This window comes from Dryobates pubescens, chromosome 34 (genome assembly GCF_014839835.1).
Source record: "Dryobates pubescens isolate bDryPub1 chromosome 34, bDryPub1.pri, whole genome shotgun sequence".
Lineage (NCBI taxonomy): Eukaryota > Metazoa > Chordata > Aves > Piciformes > Picidae > Dryobates > Dryobates pubescens.
In genome coordinates this window covers 8,343,902-8,364,447 of record NC_071645.1, presented here as the reverse complement: position 1 = coordinate 8,364,447, position 20,546 = coordinate 8,343,902, and the positions used below count along the sequence as shown (strand labels likewise).

Here is a 20,546-nt window from a genome sequence, read left to right as displayed (position 1 = left end):
CTGGATGGGTGCAGGCTGTGCTGGGCTGGGCTGGATGGGTGCAGGCTGTGCTGGGCTGGGGCTGGATGGGTGCAGGCTGTGCTGGGCTGGGGCTGGATGGGTGCAGGCTGTGCTGGGCTGGGCTGGATGGGTGCAGGCTGTGCTGGGCTGGGCTGGATGGGTGCAGGCTGTGCTGGGCTGGGCTGGATGGGTGCAGGCTGTGCTGGGCTGGGCTGGATGGGTGCAGGCTGTGCTGGGCTGGGGCTGGATGGGTGCAGGCTGTGCTGGGCTGGGCTGGATGGGTGCAGGCTGTGCTGGGCTGGGGCTGGATGGGTGCAGGCTGTGCTGGGCTGGGGCTGGATGGGTGCAGGCTGTGCTGGGCTGGGCTGGATGGGTGCAGGCTGTGCTGGGCTGGGGCTGGATGGGTGCAGGCTGTGCTGGGCTGGGGCTGGATGGGTGCAGGCTGTGCTGGGCTGGGGCTGGATGGGTGCAGCCTGGGCTGGGCTGGATGGGTGCAGGCTGTGCTGGGCTGGGCTGGATGGGTGCAGGCTGTGCTGGGCTGGGCTGGATGGGTGCAGGCTGTGCTGGGCTGGGCTGGATGGGTGCAGGCTGGGCTGGGCTGGGGCTGGATGGGTTCAGCCTGGGCTGGGGCTGGATGGGTGCAGGCTGTGCTGGGGCTGGATGGGTGCAGGCTGTGCTGGGCTGGATGGGTGCAGGCTGTGCTGGGCTGGATGGGTGCAGGCTGTGCTGGGCTGGATGGGTGCAGGCTGTGCTGGGCTGGATGGGTGCAGGCTGTGCTGTACTGGGCTGGATGGGTTCAGCCTGGGCTGGGGCTGGATGGGTTCAGGCTGTGCTGGGCTGGGGCTGGATGGGTGCAGGCTGTGCTGGGCTGGGGCTGGATGGGTGCAGGCTGTGCTGGGCTGGATGGGTGCAGGCTGTGCTGGGCTGGGGCTGGATGGGTTCAGCCTGGGCTGGGGCTGGATGGGTGCAGGCTGTGCTGGGCTGGGCTGGATGGGTGCAGGCTGTGCTGGGCTGGGCTGGATGGGTGCAGGCTGTGCTGGGCTGGGGCTGGATGGGTTCAGCCTGGGCTGGGGCTGGATGGGTGCAGGCTGTGCTGGGCTGGGCTGGATGGGTGCAGGCTGTGCTGGGCTGGGCTGGGCTGGATGGGTGCAGGCTGTGCTGGGGCTGGATGGGTGCAGGCTGTGCTGGGCTGGGCTGGATGGGTGCAGGCTGTGCTGGGCTGGGCTGGGCTGGATGGGTGCAGGCTGTGCTGGGGCTGGATGGGTGCAGGCTGTGCTGGGCTGGGCTGGATGGGTGCAGGCTGTGCTGGGCTGGATGGGTTCAGCCTGGGCTGGGGCTGGATGGGTGCAGGCTGTGCTGGGGCTGGATGGGTGCAGGCTGTGCTGGGCTGGGCTGGGGCTGGATGGGTGCAGGCTGTGCTGTGCTGGGCTGGGCTGGATGGGTGCAGGCTGGGCTGGGCTGGGGCTGGATGGGTGCAGGCTGTGCTGGGCTGGGCTGGATGGGTGCAGGCTGTGCTGGGCTGGGGCTGGATGGGTGCAGGCTGTGCTGGGCTGGGCTGGATGGGTGCAGGCTGTGCTGGGCTGGGGCTGGATGGGTGCAGGCTGTGCTGGGCTGGGGCTGGATGGGTGCAGGCTGTGCTGGGCTGGGCTGGATGGGTGCAGGCTGTGCTGGGCTGGGCTGGATGGGTGCAGGCTGTGCTGGGCTGGGGCTGGATGGGTTCAGCCTGGGCTGGGGCTGGATGGGTGCAGGCTGTGCTGGGCTGGGCTGGATGGGTGCAGGCTGTGCTGTGCTGTGCTGGGGCTGGATGGGTGCAGGCTGTGCTGGGCTGGGGCTGGATGGGTGCAGGCTGTGCTGTGCTGGGCTGGATGGGTGCAGGCTGTGCTGGGCTGGGGCTGGATGGGTGCAGGCTGTGCTGGGCTGGGGCTGGATGGGTGCAGGCTGTGCTGGGCTGGGGCTGGATGGATGCAGGCTGTGCTGGGCTGGGCTGGATGGGTGCAGGCTGTGCTGGGCTGGGCTGGATGGGTGCAGGCTGTGCTGGGGCTGGATGGGTGCAGGCTGTGCTGGGCTGGGCTGGATGGGTGCAGGCTGTGCTGGGCTGGGCTGGATGGGTGCAGGCTGTGCTGGGCTGGGCTGGATGGGTGCAGGCTGTGCTGGGCTGGGCTGGATGGGTGCAGGCTGTGCTGGGCTGGGCTGGATGGGTGCAGGCTGTGCTGGGCTGGATGGGTGCAGGCTGTGCTGGGCTGGGCTGGATGGGTGCAGGCTGTGCTGGGCTGGGGCTGGATGGGTGCAGGCTGTGCTGGGCTGGGCTGGATGGGTGCAGGCTGTGCTGGGCTGGGGCTGGATGGGTGCAGGCTGTGCTGGGCTGGGCTGGATGGGTGCAGGCTGTGCTGTGCTGGGCTGGATGGGTGCAGGCTGTGCTGTGCTGGGGCTGGATGGGTGCAGGCTGTGCTGGGCTGGGCTGGATGGGTGCAGGCTGTGCTGGGCTGGGGCTGGATGGGTTCAGCCTGGGCTGGGGCTGGATGGGTGCAGGCTGGGCTGGGCTGGGGCTGGATGGGTTCAGCCTGGGCTGGGGCTGGATGGGTGCAGGCTGTGCTGGGCTGGGCTGGATGGGTGCAGGCTGTGCTGGGCTGGGCTGGATGGGTGCAGCCTGGGCTGGGGCTGGATGGGTGCAGGCTGTGCTGGGCTGGATGGGTGCAGCCTGGGCTGGGGCTGGGGGAGTGCAGCCTGGGCTGGGGCTGGATGGGTGCAGGCTGTGCTGGGCTGGGCTGGATGGGTGCAGGCTGTGCTGGGCTGGGCTGGATGGGTGCAGGCTGTGCTGGGCTGGGGCTGGATGGGTGCAGCCTGGGTGTGCTGTGTTGTGCTTAACATTCCCTGAGTGCTTTGCTGCAGAACCTTCCTCCCCCTGCCTGCCTCAGCTGCAGTTTTGCACCAGGCCCAGCTTGTGCCCTCCAGGCTGGGCACCAGCTCAGCACCCAGCACAGTTAACAGGCAGGAAATGAAGTGATTCACAGCTGGCATCTGAAAGCCACCCCCGGGGGGGGGGCAGCAGCTTCCCCACCCCCCCCCCCTCTGCCCCCAGCCTTTCAAGCTGCTGGGGTGAGAGGAGCTGCCCTGGGCTGGGCCTTGTGGCACCCAGGGCAGAGCTGGGAGGGGAATTTGCTGCTCAGTTTGGCTCCCAGCACCCAGAAAGTGCCCAGGCAGGGTGAGCAGGAGCTGCTCAGCTCCCAGCCCCCACCCCAGGGGACAGATTTCACCTCAGGCACTGGGGTGGCTTGGAGATGAACTCAAATCCCCTGAGCCAGCACAGCCTGCTGCCTGCCTTCCCCTCCTTGCCCCCCACCAGGGTCTGCTCCTGGCTTTCACCCCCCCAGGCTGGGAGGACTCAAGGAGCAGGGACACAGGAGGAGCCAGGGGGCAAATCCAGGGTGGGGGGCAGGGTCCTGCATCCCTTCCCTGAGCCTGGGCAGCTCCCTGGGAGAGGCTTTGGTGGCCTTGTGTCAGGAGGGGAAGTGGTGCAGGGGGAGACAGCACATGCCTGGGGGGCCACCTCCCCTCTCCTTGGCCCCTTCTTCATCCCTCTCCCCTGTCCCCACCTCCAGCCCCATGCCTCTCCCTATCCTCATCCCCATCCTTTCCTCCATCCCTCTCCCTTTCCCCATCCCCATTCCTGCCTCCATCCCTTCCTCCACTGCTCTCCCTGCTCCCACCCCTGTCCCTATCTCTGTCCCCATCCCCACCCTCCTCTCCATCCCCATTCCTGTTCCCATTCCTTCTCCATCCCTGCCCCCACCCCTGTCCCTGTCTCCATCCCTTTCCCCATCCCCATTCCTGCCTCCATCCCTTCCTCCACTGCTCTCCCTGCTCCCACCCCTGTCCCTATCTCTGTCCCTATCCCTTTCCCTGTCCCCTCCCTCATCCCCATCCCTGCCCCCATCCCCATCCCCACCCTGTCCCCAGCCCCCTGTGAGGCTTCCCCTGCCTCCCCCTTGCTCTCCTCCTGCTGTGGCTGCCCCTCTCCCCCCCAGCTGCCCTCCCTGCCCAGGGGGGCAGAGCCTGCCCTGCAGGACCATCCTGGCTGCCATTTCTCCTCCTCCCTCTCTCTCTGCTCCTGGCTCCTCCTGTGCTGGGGGAGGCCAGCAGGTGCCAGGCTCGCTGGGGTGCTTGGCTGGGCAGGGTGGGGTGCCCAGGAATGCCCTCCCCAGGCTGGGTGTGCTCCTTCCCCCTGCCTGGGCACTGGGCTCCTCCTCAGCCTCTGCCCAGCCCCAGCGAGCAGCAGCTCAGGGCTCAGCTCTGAGCTGGCCTTAGGGTGAGGCTCATCCTGGGGGGAGCAGGGACCCCAAACCTCTCCCACCTGGTAAGTTCATTGCCCCCTCCCCACCTTGTTGTTGGGATGGGGCTGGGGTGGCCCCGGGGAGGCTCCACCACAGCTCCTGGTTCTTAGCCCAGGAGGGAGAGGGTTTGGAGGGGGGACACAGCCCCCCTGCCCCCCTGGCTGGCCTTGGGCTGCCCCTTCCCTCCTGGGGTGGGGGACAGGGAAGTGCTGGAGGTGCCTCAGGAGGTGATGCTCTGAGCCCCTGGGCTGCTCCTGTCCCTCTCTGCCTGCCCTGGGGCTGGGTCCCTGCCTGCAGTGGGTGGTGCTGCTTGGCTGCTGGAGCCAGGGCTGGGGTTCAAACACCCTCTGGGAGCTGCTTTGGGGGTTTGGGGTTGGAAACCCCCCACCCCCCAGGGGCTTTCTTTGCCTCTTTGGGTTTCCTTTTAAACTCAGTTTTGTTTCCTCCTGGAATGGATTCAGCTCAGGTGGCTCCTGGGGAGGCTCTGCCCTGCCTCCCAGGAGCTCTGCAGCCCAAGCTGCTGCTGGCTGTGGGGCAGAGCAGTGTGCCCTTGGCACCAGTCCTGTTCAGCATCTCTGGGGGGGCCAGGGACAGTGGCACTGAGTGCAGCCTCAGCAGGGCTGCTGATGGCACCAAGCTGTGTGGGGCAGCAGGCAACTGGGGGGAAGGGATCCAGCCAGGGGGAGCTGGGCAGGCTGGGGGGAAGGGATCCATCCAGAGGGAGCTGGGCAGGCTGGAGGGAAGGGATCCATGCAGAGGGAGCTGGGCAGGCTGGGGGGAAGGGATCCATCCAGAGGGAGCTGGGCAGGCTGGAGGGAAGGGATCCATCCAGAGGGAGCTGGGCAGGCTGGGGGGAAGGGATCCATCTAGAGGGAGCTGGGCAGGCTGGAGGGAAGGGATCCATCCAGAGGGAGCTGGGCAGGCTGGAGGGAAGGGATCCATCCAGGGGGAGCTGGAGGGAAGGGATCCATGCAGAGGGAGCTGGGCAGGCTGGAGGGAAGGGATCCATCCAGAGGGAGCTGGGCAGGCTGGAGGGAAGGGATCCATCCAGAGGGAGCTGGGCAGGCTGGGGGGAAGGGATCCATGCAGAGGGAGCTGGGCAGGCTGCAGAGCTGGGCACCATCCAACCCCCCAAGGGCAGGGTCCTGCAGCTGGGGCAGGGCAATCCCAGGCACAAATCCAGGCTGGGCAGGGACTGGCTGGAAAGCAGCCCTGAGGAGAGAGCCTTGGGGGTGCTGGGGGAGGAGAAGCTCAGCAGGAGCCAGCAGGGAGCACTTGCAGCCCAGAGAGCCAAGCAGAGCCTGGGCTGCAGCAAGAGAAGTGTGGCCAGCAGGGCCAGGGAGGGGATTCTGCCCCTCTGCTCCACTCTGCTGAGACCACAGCTGCAGCTCTGGGGCCAGCTCTGGAGCCTCTGTGCCAGGAAGGCTCTGGAGGGGCTGGAAGGTGTCCAGAGCAGGGCCAGGAGGATGAGCAGAGGGCTGCAGCACCTCTCCTGTGAGCACAGACTGAAGGAGTTGGGGCTGTTCAGTCTGCAGAAGAGAAGGCTCCCAGGTGACCTCATTGTGGCCTCCCAGGATCTGCAGGGGGCTCCAAGCAGGCTGGGGAGGGACTGCTCAGGATCTCAGGCAGGGATAGGACTGGGGGGAATGGAAGGAAGCTGGAGGTGGGGAGAGTCAGGCTGGAGGGGAGGAGGAAGTTCTTCCCCATGAGAGTGGTGAAGCCCTGGGATGGGTTGTGCAGGGAGGGGGTTGGGGCCCCAGCCCTGGAGGTGTTTAAGGCCAGGCTGGATGAGGCTCTGGCCAGGCTGATCTGGTGTGGGGTGTCCCTGCCCATGGCAGGGGGCTTGGGACTGGCTGAGCCTTGGGGTCCCTTCCAGCCCTGAGTGATGCTGGGAGGCTATGACCTGGCTCCAGAACCAGCTGGAAGGGGCAGGGCAGGGGGAGGCCTCCCTGCCGGGGTGGTCAGGGCTGGGCCTCGGCAGGGAGCTCCGGGGTGAGGGAGCAGAGAGGGGCTGGGGGCTGCATCCCCGGCGGCACCGCAGGGCAGACCCCTGCGGCCCTCAGCAGCCTGCTCTGCATGCAGGGGGCCTGCAGGGGTCCTGCTCTGCCTGCAGGGGTCCTGCAGGGGTCCTGCTCTGCATGCAGGGGGCCTGCAGGGGTCCTGCTCTGCATGCAGGGGTCCTGCAGGGGTCCTGCTCTGCATGCAGGGGGCCTGCAGGGGTCCTGCTGCCTGCTGGGGTCCTGCAGGGGTCCTGCTCTGCCTGCAGGGGGCCTGCAGGGGTCCTGCTCTGCATGCAGGGGGCCTGCGGGGGTCCTGCTCTGCCTGCAGGGGGCCTGCAGGGGTCCTGCTCTGCCTGCAGGGGGCCTGCAGGGGTCCTGCTCTGCATGCAGGGGGCCTGCGGGGGTCCTGCTCTGCCTGCAGGGGGCCTGCAGGGGTCCTGCTCTGCCTGCAGGGGGCCTGCGGGGGTCCTGCTCTGCCTGCAGGGGGCCTGCAGGGGTCCTGCTCTGCCTGCAGGGGGCCTGCGGGGGTCCTGCTCTGCCTGCAGGGGGCCTGCTGGGGCTCTGCTCTGGCTGAGGGGGGGCCCTGATGGCTGGGGGGGTCCCTGATGGCTGGAGGGGTCCTGCTCTGGCTGGGGGGGTCCCTGCTGGGGTCCCTGCTGGCTGGGGGGGGTGTCCCTGCTGGACAGGGGGTGTCCTGCTCTGGCTGGGGGTGTCCCGGCTGGGGGTGTCCTGCTCTGGCCAGGGGGGGTCCCTGCTGGCCGGGGGGGGTCCCTGCTGGCCGGGGGGGTCCCTGCTGGCTGCTGGGGTCCTGCTCTGGCCAGGGGGGGTCCCTGCTCTGGCCGGGGGGGGTCCCTGCTGGCCGGGGGGGGTCCCTGCTGGCTGCTGGGGTCCCTGCTGGCCGGGGGGGGTCCCTGCTGGCTGCTGGGGTCCCTGCTCTGGCCAGGGGGGGTCCCTGCTCTGGCCGGGGGGGGGTTGTCCCTGCTGGCCGGGGGGGGGTCCCTGCTGGCCGGGGGGGGTCCCTGCTGGCCGGGGGGGGGTCCCTGCTGTCTGGGGGTGTCCCTGCTGGCCGGGGGGGGGTCCCTGCTGGCCGGGGGGGGTCGCTGCTGGCTGGGGGGTCCCTGCTGGCTGCTGGGGTCCTGCTCTGGCCGGGGGGGAGGTTGTCCCTGCTGGCCGGGGAGGGGTCCCTGCTGTCTGGGGGGGTCCCTGCTGTCCGGGGGGGTCCCTGCTGTCCGGGGGGGGTCCCTGCTGGCCGGGGGTGTCCCTGCTGGTCGGAGGGGTCCCTGCTGTCTGGGGGGGTGTCCCTGCTGTCTGGGGGGGTGTCCCTGCTGTCCGGGGGGGTCCCTGCTGTCTGGGGGGGTCCCTGCTGTCTGGGGGGGTCCCTGCTGGCCGGGGGGGGTCCCTGCTGTCTGGGGGTGTCCCTGCTGGTCGGAGGGGTCCCTGCTGTCCGGGGGGGTCCCTGCTGTCCGGGGGGGTCCCTGCTGGCTGGGGGGGTCCCTGCTGTCTGGGGGTGTCCCTGCTGTCTGGGGGGGTCCCTGCTGTTTGGGGGTGACCCTGCTGTCCGGGGGGGGGTGCTGGGGGAGCTGCCCTGGGGGCAGGGTCCGTGCCGGCTGCCCGCAGTGCTGCCCCCTGCCGGCAGGGGCGCCGCGGCAGCCGCGATGAGCGCTCCGGCCCTGGCCTGAAGCCTCTGCTGCTGAGGAAGATGATCAACAAGTGCCGTGAGTGCGGGGGGACCCCCAGCGCCCCTTCCCCTGCGGCTCGGGGGGGCCGGGGGGGGGCGCAGCCGGCTGCTGGGGGCAGGATGCTGCTGGGCCCTGGCCAGGGCACAGCTGGGGGGGAGGGGGGGAGGAGGCTTTGGGGTTCCTGCCCCAGCTTGGAGCTGCACAGCATCCTGCTGCTGCCTGCAGAGGCTTTGGGGGGACAGCTCCACAGCTCTGCCAGGGCACCCTGGGGGGGCTGCAGGTCCCCACTGAGCTGCCAGGGCACCCTGGGGGGGCTGCAGGTCCCCACTGAGCTGCCAGGGCACCCTGGGGGGGCTGCAGGTCCCCACTGAGCTGCCAGGGCACCCTGGGGGGGCTGCAGGCCCCCACTGAGCTGCCAGGGCACCCTGGGGGGGCTGCAGGTGCCCAGTGAGCTGCCAGGGCACCCTGGGGGGGCTGCAGGTGCCCAGTGAGCTGCCAGGGCACCCTGGGGGGGGGCTGCAGGTCCCCACTGAGCTGCCAGGGCACCCTGGGGGGGGGCTGCAGGTCCCCAGTGAGCTGCCAGGGCACCCTGGGGGGGGGGCTGCAGGCCCCCAGTGAGCTGCCAGGGCACCCTGGGGGGGCTGCAGGTGCCCACTGAGCTGCCAGGGCACCCTGGGGGGGCTGCAGGTGCCCAGTGAGCTGCCAGGGCACCCTGGGGGGGGGGGGCTGCAGGTCCCCAGTGAGCTGCCAGGGCACCCTGGGGGGGGGGGCTGCAGGTCCCCAGTGAGCTGCCAGGGCACCCTGGGGGGGCTGCAGGTGCCCAGTGAGCTGCCAGGGCACCCTGGGGGGGCTGCAGGCCCCCACTGAGCTGCCAGGGCACCCTGGGGGGGCTGCAGGTCCCCACTGAGCTGCCAGGGCACCCTGGGGGGGCTGCAGGTGCCCAGCGAGCTGCCAGGGCACCCTGGGGGGGCTGCAGGTCCCCAGTGAGCTGCCAGGGCACCCTGGGGGGGGCTGCAGGTCCCCACTGAGCTGCCAGGGCACCCTGGGGGGGCTGCAGGCCCCAGTGAGCTGCCAGGGCACCCTGGGGGGGGCTGCAGGTCCCCACTGAGCTGCCAGGGCACCCTGGGGGGGGGCTGCAGGTCCCCACTGAGCTGCCAGGGCACCCTGGGGGGGCTGCAGGTGCCCACTGAGCTGCCAGGGCACCCTGGGGGGGCTGCAGGTCCCCACTGAGCTGCCAGGGCACCCTGGGGGGGCTGCAGGTGCCCACTGAGCTGCCAGGGCACCCTGGGGGGGCTGCAGGCCCCCACTGAGCTGCCAGGGCACCCTGGGGGGGCTGCAGGTGCCCACTGAGCTGCCAGGGCACCCTGGGGGGGCTGCAGGTCCCCAGCGAGCTGCCAGGGCACCCTGGGGGGGCTGCAGGTGCCCAGTGAGCTGCCAGGGCACCCTGGGGGGGCTGCAGGTCCCCAGTGAGCTGCCAGGACACCCTGGGGGGGCTGCAGGTCCTCAGCACCCACATCCCAGCTGCCCTGATGGTGTCTCTCCCCCCTCCCCCCCTGTCTCTGGCCCGCAGGAGGGAAGCTGCTGGGGGTGCTGGCACTGTTCCTGGTGATGGTTTGGTACTCCATCTACAGGGAGGACAGGTAGGGCCCTGGGGGGGGGGGGGGCTGTCCTTGTGGCCCTCCTGCCCTCCTGCTGGGGGCCCCTGGGAGGTGGCAGCAGCCCTGGTGGCTGCCCCAGGGCAGGGGCACACGGTGTGAGGTGTGTGCTGGGCAGGGGGTGGCCTGCACTGGGGGGGTTGGGGGCTTGGGAGGACCCCACTCTGCTCCCAGGGCCGGGGGAGGAGAGGGAGAGCTTCGTGAGGAGGAGAGGAGCTGCCCCCTCCTGACACAGGGCTGCAGGCTCAGGTGAATGAGCTGGGAGCAAGGCACTGAGCAGAGCTGCCCCCGGGGAGACCCCCCCCGGGAGACCCCCCCTGAACCCCTGATGCTCAGAGCTCTGCCCTGCTGAGGCCACCTCTGGAGCCCTGGGGGCAGTTGTGTGCTGCCCAGGGGCAGAGGGCCAGAGAAGTGCTGGAGAGAGGGCAGGGGAGGCTGGGAAGCTGCTGAGGGGCCTGGAGCAGCTCTGGCAGGAGCCAAGGCTGAGAGCCCTGGGGCTGAGAGCCTGCAGCAGAGCAGCCCCAGAGCAATGCTCAGCAATGCTCAGCAAGAGCTGAAGGGCCCCTGGGGGGCAAGAGGCTGGGGCCAGCCTCTGCTGAGTGGTGCCCAGGGCCAGGCCAAGGGGCAGTGGGCAGAGAGTGGAGCCCAGGAGGTTCAGTGAGGATGAGGAGAAGCTGGAGGAGGCTGGAGCCAGGTGGGGGTTGGGCTCTTCTCCCTAGTGCCAGGGACAGGACAAGGAGAGGCAATGGCCTCAGGCTGCCCCAGGGGAGGTTCAGGTTGGCCAGGAGAAGAAACTTCTTGACTGGAAGGGTTCTCAAGGCCTGGCTCAGGCTGCCCAGGGAGGAGGCTGCAGCCCTGGGGGGGTTCCTGAGCCACAGATCTGTGGTGCTGAGGGTGCTGAGGGCCATGGCTGAGCCCCAGGGGAGGGAGGTTTGGCAGGGTGAGAGAAGGGCTGGGCTGGGCTGGGTGACCCCTGAGGGCTTCCCCAGCCACAGCCCCTCTGACCCTGTGCCTGTGCCTGCTCCTCCCTGCCAGCTTCTACTTCCCAGTGGCAGACAACAGAACCTCCTGTCCCCGGGGCGAGGTGCAGAGGAAGGCTGCGCAGCTGATCGGGAAGTGAGTCTGAGCCCCCAGCCCCCAGCCTGAGCCCCAGCCTGAGCCCCCAGCCCCCAGCCTGAGCCCCAGCCTGAGCCCCCAGCCCCCAGCCTGTGCCCCCAGCCTGAGCCCCCTCCATCTCCCCCTGAGCCCCCAGCCTGAGCCCCCAGCCTGTGCCCCCAGCCTGAGCCCCCTCCATCCCCCCCCGAGCTCCCAGCCTGTGCCCCCTTGATCCCCAGCCTGAGCCCCCAGCCTGAGCCCCCAGCTCTCAGCCTGAGCCCCCAGCCTGAGCCCCCTCCATCCCCCCCTGAGCCCCCAGCCTGAGCCCCCAGCCTGTGCCCCCAGCCTGAGCCCCCTCCATCCCCCCCTGAGCCCCCAGCCTGAGCCCCCAGCCTGAGCCCCCTCCATCCCCCCCCTGAGCTCCCTCCATACCCCCCGAGCCCCAGCCTGAGCCCCCAGCCTGAGCCCCCTCCATCCCCCAGCCTGAGCCCCCTCCATCCCCCAGCCTGAGCCCCCTCCATCCCCCAGCCTGAGCCCCAGCCTGAGCCCCCTCCATCCCCCAGCCTGAGCCCCCTCCATCCCCCAGCCTGAGCCCCAGCCTGAGCCCCCTCCATCCCCCAGCCTGAGCCCCAGCCTGTGCCCCCAGCCTGAGCCCCCTCCATCCCCCCCCTGAGCTCCCAGCCTGTGCCCCCTTGATCCCCAGCCTGAGCCCCCAGCCTGAGCCCCCTCCATCCCCCCCCTGAGCTCCCTCCATACCCCCCGAGCCCCAGCCTGAGCCCCCAGCCTGAGCCCCCTCCATCCCCCAGCCTGAGCCCCCTCCATCCCCCAGCCTGAGCCCCAGCCTGAGCCCCCTCCATCCCCCAGCCTGAGCCCCCTCCATCCCCCCCCTGAGCTCCCAGCCTGTGCCCCCTTGATCCCCAGCCTGAGACCCCAGCCTGAGCCCCCTCCATCCCCCCCTGAGCTCCCTCCATACCCCCCGAGCCCCAGCCTGAGCCCCAGCATGTGCCCCCAGCCTGAGCCCCCTCCATCCCCCCTGAGCCCCCAGCCTGAGCCCCCTCCATCCCCCCCTGAGCCCCCAGCCTGAGCCCCCTCCATGCCCCCTGAGCCCCCAGCCTGAGCCCCCAGCCTGAGCCCCCTCCATCCCCCCCCGAGCTCCCTCCATACCCCCCGAGCCCCAGCCTGAGCCCCCAGCCTGAGCCCCCAGCCTGAGCCCCCAGCCTGAGCCCCCAGCCTGAGCCCCCTCCATCCCCCCCCTGAGCCCCCAGCCTGCCCTCACCCCTCTGCTCCTTGGCAGCTACTCCAGGGCCCAGCCTCTGTTCCTGCAGCTGAGAGACTACTTCTGGGTGAAGCCTGCCTCGCCCTACGAGCTGCCCTACGGCACCAAGGGAAGCGGTGAGAGCTCCCCGGGGCGCTGCCTGCCCTCTCCCCATCCTCCCCCTGCGCCTCAGGGCCTCCCCTCAGCCCTTCCTAACACCACCTCCAGCAGGATTTCTCTGGGGGGGGCTGCTTTCATTTCATGTCCTCCCTGCCTGCAGTGTTGAACCTTGTGTTGTGCCTCTCCCTGCTCTGGGTCTGGGTTTGGACCTGGCCAGGCTGAGAGCTGGGGGAGAGCAACCTCCTGAAGGGGCAGCAGGGCAAGGGCAGGGTCCTGGCCCTGGGCAGGAACAACCTCCTGCAGCAGCACAGGGCAGGGGGAAGCTGCTGGCAAGCAGCTGCAAGCAGAAGCAGCTGGCAGTGCTGGGGGCCAAGGAGTTGGCCAGCAGCAGCAAGGTGGCCTGGGGGCCAAGAAGGCCAAGGCTGTGCTGGGGGCATGGAGAAGAGTGTGGGCAGCAGCAGGGCAAGGGAGGTTGTGCTGCCCCTCTGCCCTGCCCTGCTGAGGCCACCTCTGGAGCCCTGGGGGCAGTTGTGTGCTGCCCAGGGGCAGAGGGCCAGAGAAGTGCTGGAGAGAGGGCAGGGGAGGCTGGGAAGCTGCTGAGGGGCCTGGAGCAGCTCTGGCAGGAGCCAAGGCTGAGAGCCCTGGGGCTGAGAGCCTGCAGCAGAGCAGCCCCAGAGCAATGCTCAGCAATGCTCAGCAAGAGCTGAAGGGCCCCTGGGGGGCAAGAGGCTGGGGCCAGCCTCTGCTGAGTGGTGCCCAGGGCCAGGCCAAGGGGCAGTGGGCAGAGAGTGGAGCCCAGGAGGTTGGAGGGGAAGAGGAGGAGAAAGTTGTTTGTTGGGAGGGTGCTGGAGGCCTGGAGCAGGCTGCCCAGAGAGGTTGTGGAGTGTCCTGGTGTGGAGAGCTTCCAACCCCCCCTGGGCACTGTGCCCCTGGGCAAGCTGCTGGGGGTGCTGGGTTGGATGAGCTCCGGGGGTCCCTTCCCAGCCCTCTGTGGGAGGCTTTAATGATCCCTCCCCGAGGCTGTGTGCAGGTCTGGAGGGGTCTGGGCTGAGCTCCCAGCAGCCTGCAGCAGGCAGGAGCTGAGCTTCTCCCCCCTGGCCTTGCAGAGGACGTGCTGCTGCGCCTGCTCTCCATCACTCACCACTCCCTGCCCGACAGCATCCAGAGGTAGGGCTGGGGCCGGCCGGGACCCTTCCCCTCGCTGCGGGCTGGGAGGGAGGGACCTGCGGCGAGCAGGGGGCTCCGGGCAGGCCTGGCCGGGGCCGGGGGGAAGCTGTCGGCAGCCGCAGCCTGTCCCTGCAGCCTCAAGTGCCGGCGGTGTGCGGTGGTGGGCAACGGCCACCGGCTGCGCAACAGCTCCATGGGCGACACCATCGACGGCTACGACGTCGTCATCAGGTGCGGGCCCGGAGCGCCCCCTGCTGCCCCCCGCCGGCCCCGACCCCTGCTGCTGCCCCCCGCCGGCCCCGACCCCTGCTGCTGCCCCCCGCCGGCCCCGACCCCTGCTGCTGCCCCCCGCCCGCCCCGACCCCTGCTGCTGACCCCCCGCCCGCCCCGACCCCTGCTGCTGCCCCCCGCCCGCCCCGACCCCTGCTGCTGCCCCCTGCCCGCCCCGACCCCTGCTGCTGACCCCCCGCCCGCCCCGACCCCTGCTGCTGACCCCCCGCCCGCCCCGACCCCTGCTGCTGCCCCCCTGCCCGCCCTGACCCCTGCTGCTGACCCCCCGCCCGCCCCGACCCCTGCTGCTGCCCCCCCGCCCGCCCTGACCCCTGCTGCTGACCCCCCGCCCGCCCTGACCCCTGCTGCTGGCCCCCGCCCGCCCCGACCCCTGCTGCTGCCCCCTCTGCCCGCCCCGACCCCTGCTGCTGCCCCCCTGCCCCCCCCGACCCCTGCTGCTGCCCCCCGCCCGCCCCGCCCCCTGCTGCTGCCCCCCGCCCCCCCTGCCTGCCCCGACCCCTGCTGCTGCCCCCCTGCCCGCCCCGACCCCTGCTGCTGCCCCCTGCCCGCCCCGACCCCTGCTGCTGCCCCCCGCCCGCCCCGACCCCTGCTGCTGCCCCCTGCCTGCCCTGACCCTTGCTGCTGCCCCCTGCCTGCCCTGACCCTTGCTGCTGCCCCCCTGCCCCCCCGCCCACCCCAACCACTGCTGCTGCCCCCCCTGCCCGCCCCGACCCCTGCTGCTGCCCCCCTGCTCCCCCTGCCCGCCCCGACCCCTGCTGCTGCCCCCCTGCCCGCCCCGACCCCTGCTGCTGCCCCCCGCCCACCCCGACCCCTGCTGCTGCCCCCCTGCTCCCCCTGCCCGCCCCGACCCCTGCTGCTGACCCCCCGCCCGCCCTGACCCCTGCTGCTGCCCCCTGCCCGCCCCGACCCCTGCTGCTGCCCCCCTGCCCCCCCTGCCCGCCCCGACCCCTGCTGCTGCCCCCCGCCCCCCCCGCCCGCCCCGACCCCTGCTGCTGCCCCCCCTGCCCCCCCTGCCCGCCCCGACCCCTGCTGCTGCCCCCCTGCCCGCCCCGACCCCTGCTGCTGACCCCTGCCCCCTCTGCCCGCCCCGACCCCTGCTGCTGCCCCCCGCCCCCCCCCGCCCGCCCCGACCCCTGCTGCTGCCCCCCCTGCCCGCCCCGACCCCTGCTGCTGCCCCCCGCCCGCCCCGACCCCTGCTGCTGCCCCCCTGCTCCCTCTGCCCGCCCCGACCCCTGCTGCTGCCCCCTGCCCCCTCTGCCCGCCCCGACCCCTGCTGCTGCCCCCCTGCCCCCCCTGCCTGCCCCGACCCCTGCTGCTGCCCCCTGCCCGCCCCGACCCCTGCTGCTGCCCCCTGCCCCCCCCGCCCGCCCCGACCCCTGCTGCTGCCCCCTGCCCGCCCCGACCCCTGCTGCTGCCCTCTGCCTGCCCTGACCCCTGCTGCTGCCCCCTGCCCTCCTCATCCCCTCCTGCTGCCCCCCCTGCCCTCCCTGCTCTCTTCTGCCCTCTCCTGCTGTTCCCCACCCCCTACTCCCTCCTGTCCCACCCTACTGCCCCCCCGCCCTCCCTGCCCCCTCCTGCCTCCTCCTGATGGTCCTCCTGCCCACCTCGCCCCCTCCTGCTTCCCCCTGCTCCCCCTGCTCCTCTCTGTGCCACCCACCCCCTGCTCACCCCTGTCCCACCCTGCTGCTCCCCTGCCTTCCACTGCCCCCTGCTGCCCTCTGCTCCCCGCTCCCCCCCTACTTTGCACTGTGCCCCCTGCCTCCTCCTCTCCCCCTGCCCTGCCCCCCACTGTCCCCTGTGTCCCCCCATCCCCACACTCCCCCCTGCTCCTCCCTCTCCCCCTGCTCTGCACTGCCCCCCACTGTCCCCTTCTCTCCTCTCCCCCCTGCCACTCCCCTCTTCCCCCCTGCTCCTCCCCCAGCTCCTCCCTCTCCCCCTGCTCTGCACTGCCTCCCCCTGCCCCCCGCTGCCCCCTCCCGTGGGGCTGCCCCTGTGACATCCCTGTGTCCCCCCCCGGGGCAGGCTGAACAATGCTCCTGTGCATGGCTACGAGCAGGACGTGGGCTCCAAGACCACCCTGCGCCTCTTCTACCCTGAGTCTGCCCACTTCGACCCCCGGGCCGAGAACAACCCTGACACCCTGCTGGTGCTGGTGCCCTTCAAGCCCATGGACTTCCAGTGGATGGAGGCCATCCTCAACGACAAGAAGAGGGTAGGAGGCCTGCAGCCTGCTCCCAGCCCGGCCTGGTGCCCGACCCCCACCTCCCCCCACCCCCCCGGCTGGGCCCTGCTGCTCTGCCTGGCACAGCCCTGGGCCTCTCCTGCAGGTGAGGAAGGGCTTCTGGAAGCAGCCCCCCCTGATCTGGGAGGCCAACCCGCAGCAGGTGAGGATCCTCAACCCCTACTACATGGAGGTCACTGCTGCCAAGCTGCTGCACCTGCCCATGAAGCAGCCACGCAAGGCCAAGCAGGTGAGGGCTGGGGGCAGGGGGTGCCAGGAGGGTGCCAGGGGCGGCAGGGGCTGGGGGCTGGGGCCAGGGGGGTGCCAGGAGGGTGCCAGGGGCTGCCAGGGCAGGGGCTGGGGGCTGGGGCCAGGGGGGTGCCAGGAGGGTGCCAGGGGCTGACAGGGCAGGGGCTGGGGGCTGGGGGCAGGGGGGTGCCAGGAGGGTGCCAGGGGCTGACAGGGCAGGGGCTGGGGGTGGTGCTGGGGGCGGGGCTGGGGCAGGGGCTGGGGCAGGGGCTGGGGGCAGTGTTGGGGCAGGTGCTGGGCTGCTGCTCCCCCTCCCTCTGCTGCTCCCCCTCCCTCTGAGCTCAGTGCAGCTGCAGCTCTGGGCAGGTCAGAGCCCTGGGCCAAGCCTCCTTGGGTGAAGCTCAGCAAGGCCAAGGGCCAGGGCCTGCCCCTGGCTCCAGACCTGGGGAGGTGTGGTTGGAAAGCTGCAGCCTGGAGAGGGCCCTGGGGGGGTTGGGTGGCAGTCACTGCCCAGGAGCCAGCAGTGCCCAGGTGCCAAGCAGGGCAGTGGCCTCCTGGCTTGGGGCAGAAGCAGGGTGGGCAGCAGGGCCAGGAGGTGACCATCCCCCTGTGCTCAGCACTGGGGAGGCCACAGCTGCAGGGCTGTGCTCAGCCCTGGGCCCTCCCTGCAGGAAGGCCACTGAGGGGCTGGAGCCTGCCCAGAGCAGGGCAGCCAGGCTGCAGAAGGGCCTGGAGCCCCTGGGCTGGAGGAGGGCTGAGGGAGCTGGGGGGGTTGAGGCTGGAGCAGAGGAGGCTGAGGGAGACCTCCTTGCTCTCTGCAGCTGCCTGCAGGGAGGTTGGAGCGAGGAGGGGGCAGCCTCTGCTCCTTGGTGCCAAGGGCCAGGAGCAGAGGCAATGGCTGCAGGCTGCAGCAGGGGAGGCTGAGGCTGGCTCTCAGGAGATCTTTCTGCCCTGGGAGGGTTCCCAAAGCTTGGCAGGGGCTGCCCAGGGCAGGGCTGGAGTCTCCCTCCCTGGGGGTGGTGCTGAGGGCCAGGGTTTGGCGCTGAGCCTTCGGTGCTGGGGGAGCTGCTGCAAGGCTGTGCCAGCTGCCTGTGCTGTGTGTTCTCTGTGCCCCCCTGCAGAAGCCAACCACAGGGCTCTTGGCCATCACCCTGGCCCTGCACCTCTGTGACCTGGTGCACATCGCAGGCTTCGGCTACCCTGACTCCGCCAACAAGAAGCAAACCATCCACTACTACGAGCAGATCACCCTCAAGTCCATGGCTGTAAGCTGCTCCCCTGCTCTCTGCCCCCCCTGGGGTGGTGCCAGCCCCGGGGGGGGGCAGCGCTGCTGTGCTCAGTGCCCTGCCGGGGTCCCCTCGGGGGCGCCGCCGGGGGCTGAGCTCCGGCCTCGGGGTGGTGCTTGGCCGGAGCCTCCCTGCGGCCCTGCGGCCCCGGGGGCTGAGCCTGGGCCGTGTCCCCCCCCCCCGTGAGGGGCTCCTGCCGGCAGGGGCAGGGGCAGGCTGGGGCTGGGGGCCGGCAGGGGTGGCCCTGTCCCGCTGTGTGTCCCCCGCAGGCCTCGGAGCACAACGTGTCCCACGAGGCCGTGGCCATCAAGAGGATGCTGGAGCTGGGGCTGGTGAAGAACCTCACCTACTTCTGAGGCCTCTGCCCCCCGCAGCGCCCCCCGCTGGAGGGCACCTGCCAAGCACAGGGCTGCTTGTCCCCCGGGGGGGCTCCTGGAGCCGGCGGGGCCGGGGTCCCCACGCTGGCCTGGGGGTCCCCACGCTGGCCTGGGGGTCCCCACGGCTGTGGGGGTGGCTTTTGGGAGCCCCAGGGGGCTGTCACCTCCTGCCAGCCACGCACTGAAGCTACCCAGGGCCTCCAGAGGACCTCTGAGCTTGGGGGGGGTCCCTCCCAGCAGGCCTGGGGGGGCTTTGGGGGGGGGGGTGTCTCGAGCTCAGGCCCTGGGCTCTCAATGCAGACGACGGCCCCGAGGAGGGGCTGATTTTGGGGGGTCCTGGGACCTCCCCTCAGGGAGCAGGACTTTGGGGGGGGCTGTGTCACCTCCTCCCTGCCCTGGTGTTCCCCCCCCCCCCCCAGGTATTTAATTCCCCCCTCCCCCTTTTCTAACTTCCTGTTGTTGTTTCTATGGGGTCCCCTCCCCTGCCTGAGCGCTGGCGTTGTGGGGGGAGGGGGGCTCCTCACGGCGGCCCCCCCCAGGCTGGGGGCACCCCTGGGCTCTGCCAGCCCCCTCCCCCCTCCCCCCCTTCCAGTTTGAGGAGGGGGGAGCAGTTTAATTTAATTAATTTAATGATTATTTATCACCCAGCCTGCCCTGTGCCGTGGGGGGATGGGGGGAGGGGGGAGGGCTGCGTGGGGATGGGGCCTGGGGGGGGGGTCAGCCCCCCAGGGGAGGGGCTGATGGTGTCCCCACTGTGTCCCCTAATGGCCCAGCCCCTCTGCTCAGGCCCAGCTCCCCAGGTGTCCCAGGCTGTGTCCCCATGTCCCCAGCTTCCCCTGGCCCTGCCCCCTTCTCCTTGCACCCCTGTGTCCCCAGATGTCCCTGGCCCTGTGTCCCCAACTTCCCCTGCCCCCTTCTCCTTGCACCCCTGTGTCCCCAGATGTCCCTGGCCCTGTGTCCCCAACTTCCCCTGCCCCCAGCTCCTGCCCAGCCCCCTGCCCCCATCCCCTTGCCCCCCTGCATCCCCAAATGTCCCTGGCCCTGTGTCCCCAACTTCCCCTGCCCCTGTGTCCCCAACTTCCCCTGCCCCCTTCTCCTTGCCCCCCTGTGTCCCCAGATGTCCCTGCCCCTGTGTCCCCAACTTCCCCTGACCCTGTGTCCCCAACTTCCCCTGCCCCCAGCTCCTGCCGAGCCCCCTGTCCCCATCCCCTTGCCCCCCTGCATCCCCAAATGTCCCTGCCCCTGTGTCCCCAACTTCCCCTGCCCCCTTCTCCTTGCCCCCCTGTGTCCCCAACTTCCCCTGCCCCCAGCTCCTGCCCAGCCCCCTGCCCCCATCCCCTTGCCCCCCTGTGTCCCCAGATGTCCCTGACCCTGTGTCCCCAACTTCCCCTGCCCCCAGCTCCTGCCCAGCCCCCTGTCCCCATCCCCTTGCCCCCCTGTGTCCCCAGATGTCCCTGCCCCTGTGTCCCCAACTTCCCCTGCCCCCTTCTCCTTGCACCCCTGTGTCCCCAACTTCCCCTGCCCCTGTGTCCCCAACTTCCCCTGCCCCCAGCTGCTGCCCAGCCCCCTCTCCCCATCCCCTTGCACCCCTGTGTCCCCAGATGTCCCAGGCCCTGTGTCCCCATGTCCCCAACTTCCCCTGTCCCTGCCCCCAGCCCCCATCCCCTTGCACCTCCATGGCCCCAGATGTCCCAGGCTGTCCCCCCATGTCCCCAACTTCCCCTGCCCCTGCCCCCAGCTCCTGCCCAACCCCCTGTCCCCATCCCCTTGCCCCCCTGTGTCCCCAGATGTCCCAGCCCCTGTCCTTGTGCTCCTTTCTCCTCTGCCCCAGCTGCCCCCAGCCTGCGTCCCTGACCATATCCCTGTCCCTAACTGCCCCATGGCTGCCCTTGGCCTTGTCCCTGTGCTCATGCCCAGCCCCCTGCCCCCAGCCTCTTCCTGCTCTGTGTCCCTGTCCCCCCAGCCCATGGCCCTGCCCCCTGCCCTGCACTCATACCCAGGTTCCTGTCCCCAGCTGCCCCAGCCCAGGTTGCCACATTGCCTGGCCCTGCCCCTGTGCTGATGCCCAGCTGCCCCCAGCCCAGGCCGTGCCCCTGTCCCCAGCTCTCTGTCCCCCTGTCACCAGCTGCCCCCAGCCCATGCTGTGCCCCTGTCCCCAGCTCTCTGTGTCCCCCTGTCACCAGCTGCCCCCAGCCCATGCTGTGCCCCTGTCCCCAGCTCTCTGTGTCCCCCTGTCACCAGCTGCCCCCAGCCCATGCCCTGTCCCCAGCTCTCTGTGTCCCCCTGTCCCCAGCTGCCCCCAGCCCATGCCCTGTCCCCAGCTCTCTGTCCCCCTGTCCCCAGCTGCCCCCAGCCCATGCCCTGCCCCCAGCTGTGTCCTCCTGTCCCCAGCTGCCCCCAGCCCATGCCCTGTCCCCAGCTCTCTGTCCCCCTGTCCCCAGCTGCCCCCAGCCCATGCCCTGTCCCCAGCTCTCTGTGTCCCCCTGTCCCCAGCTGCCCCCAGCCCATGCCCTGTCCCCAGCTCTCTGTGTCCCCCTGTCCCCAGCTGCCCCCAGCCCATGCCCTGTCCCCAGCTCTCTGTCCCCCTGTCCCCAGCTGCCCCCAGCCCATGCCCTGTCCCCAGCTCTCTCTGTCCCCCTGTCCCCAGCTGCCCCCAGCCCATGCCCTGTCCCCAGCTCTCTGTCCCCCTGTCCCCAGCTGCCCCCAGCCCATGCCCTGTCCCCAGCTCTCTGTCCCCCTGTCCCCAGCTGCCCCCAGCCCATGCTGTGCCCCTGTCCCCAGCTCTCTCTGTCCCCCTGTCCCCAGCCCATGCCCTGCCCC

The 20,546-nt window shown here is 71.0% G+C and overlaps 1 protein-coding gene across 1 annotated transcript in view; it reads left to right on the top strand.

Annotated features, from left to right (window-relative positions):
* Positions 1-17,726, top strand: part of ST3GAL4 (ST3 beta-galactoside alpha-2,3-sialyltransferase 4) — a 52,337-nt gene extending 34,611 nt beyond the window's left edge. Inside the window, exons 3-12 of the mRNA XM_054176151.1 lie at positions 7,968-8,046; positions 9,581-9,650; positions 10,701-10,781; positions 12,055-12,152; positions 13,242-13,302; positions 13,438-13,533; positions 15,616-15,805; positions 15,921-16,064; positions 17,185-17,328; positions 17,619-17,726. Coding sequence (XP_054032126.1) covers positions 8,031-8,046; positions 9,581-9,650; positions 10,701-10,781; positions 12,055-12,152; positions 13,242-13,302; positions 13,438-13,533; positions 15,616-15,805; positions 15,921-16,064; positions 17,185-17,328; positions 17,619-17,705 — 987 coding nt within the window. The 5' untranslated portion in view covers positions 7,968-8,030 and the 3' untranslated portion in view covers positions 17,706-17,726. The remainder of the gene's footprint in view (positions 1-7,967; positions 8,047-9,580; positions 9,651-10,700; positions 10,782-12,054; positions 12,153-13,241; positions 13,303-13,437; positions 13,534-15,615; positions 15,806-15,920; positions 16,065-17,184; positions 17,329-17,618) is intronic.
* Positions 17,727-20,546: the final 2,820 nt, after the last annotated feature.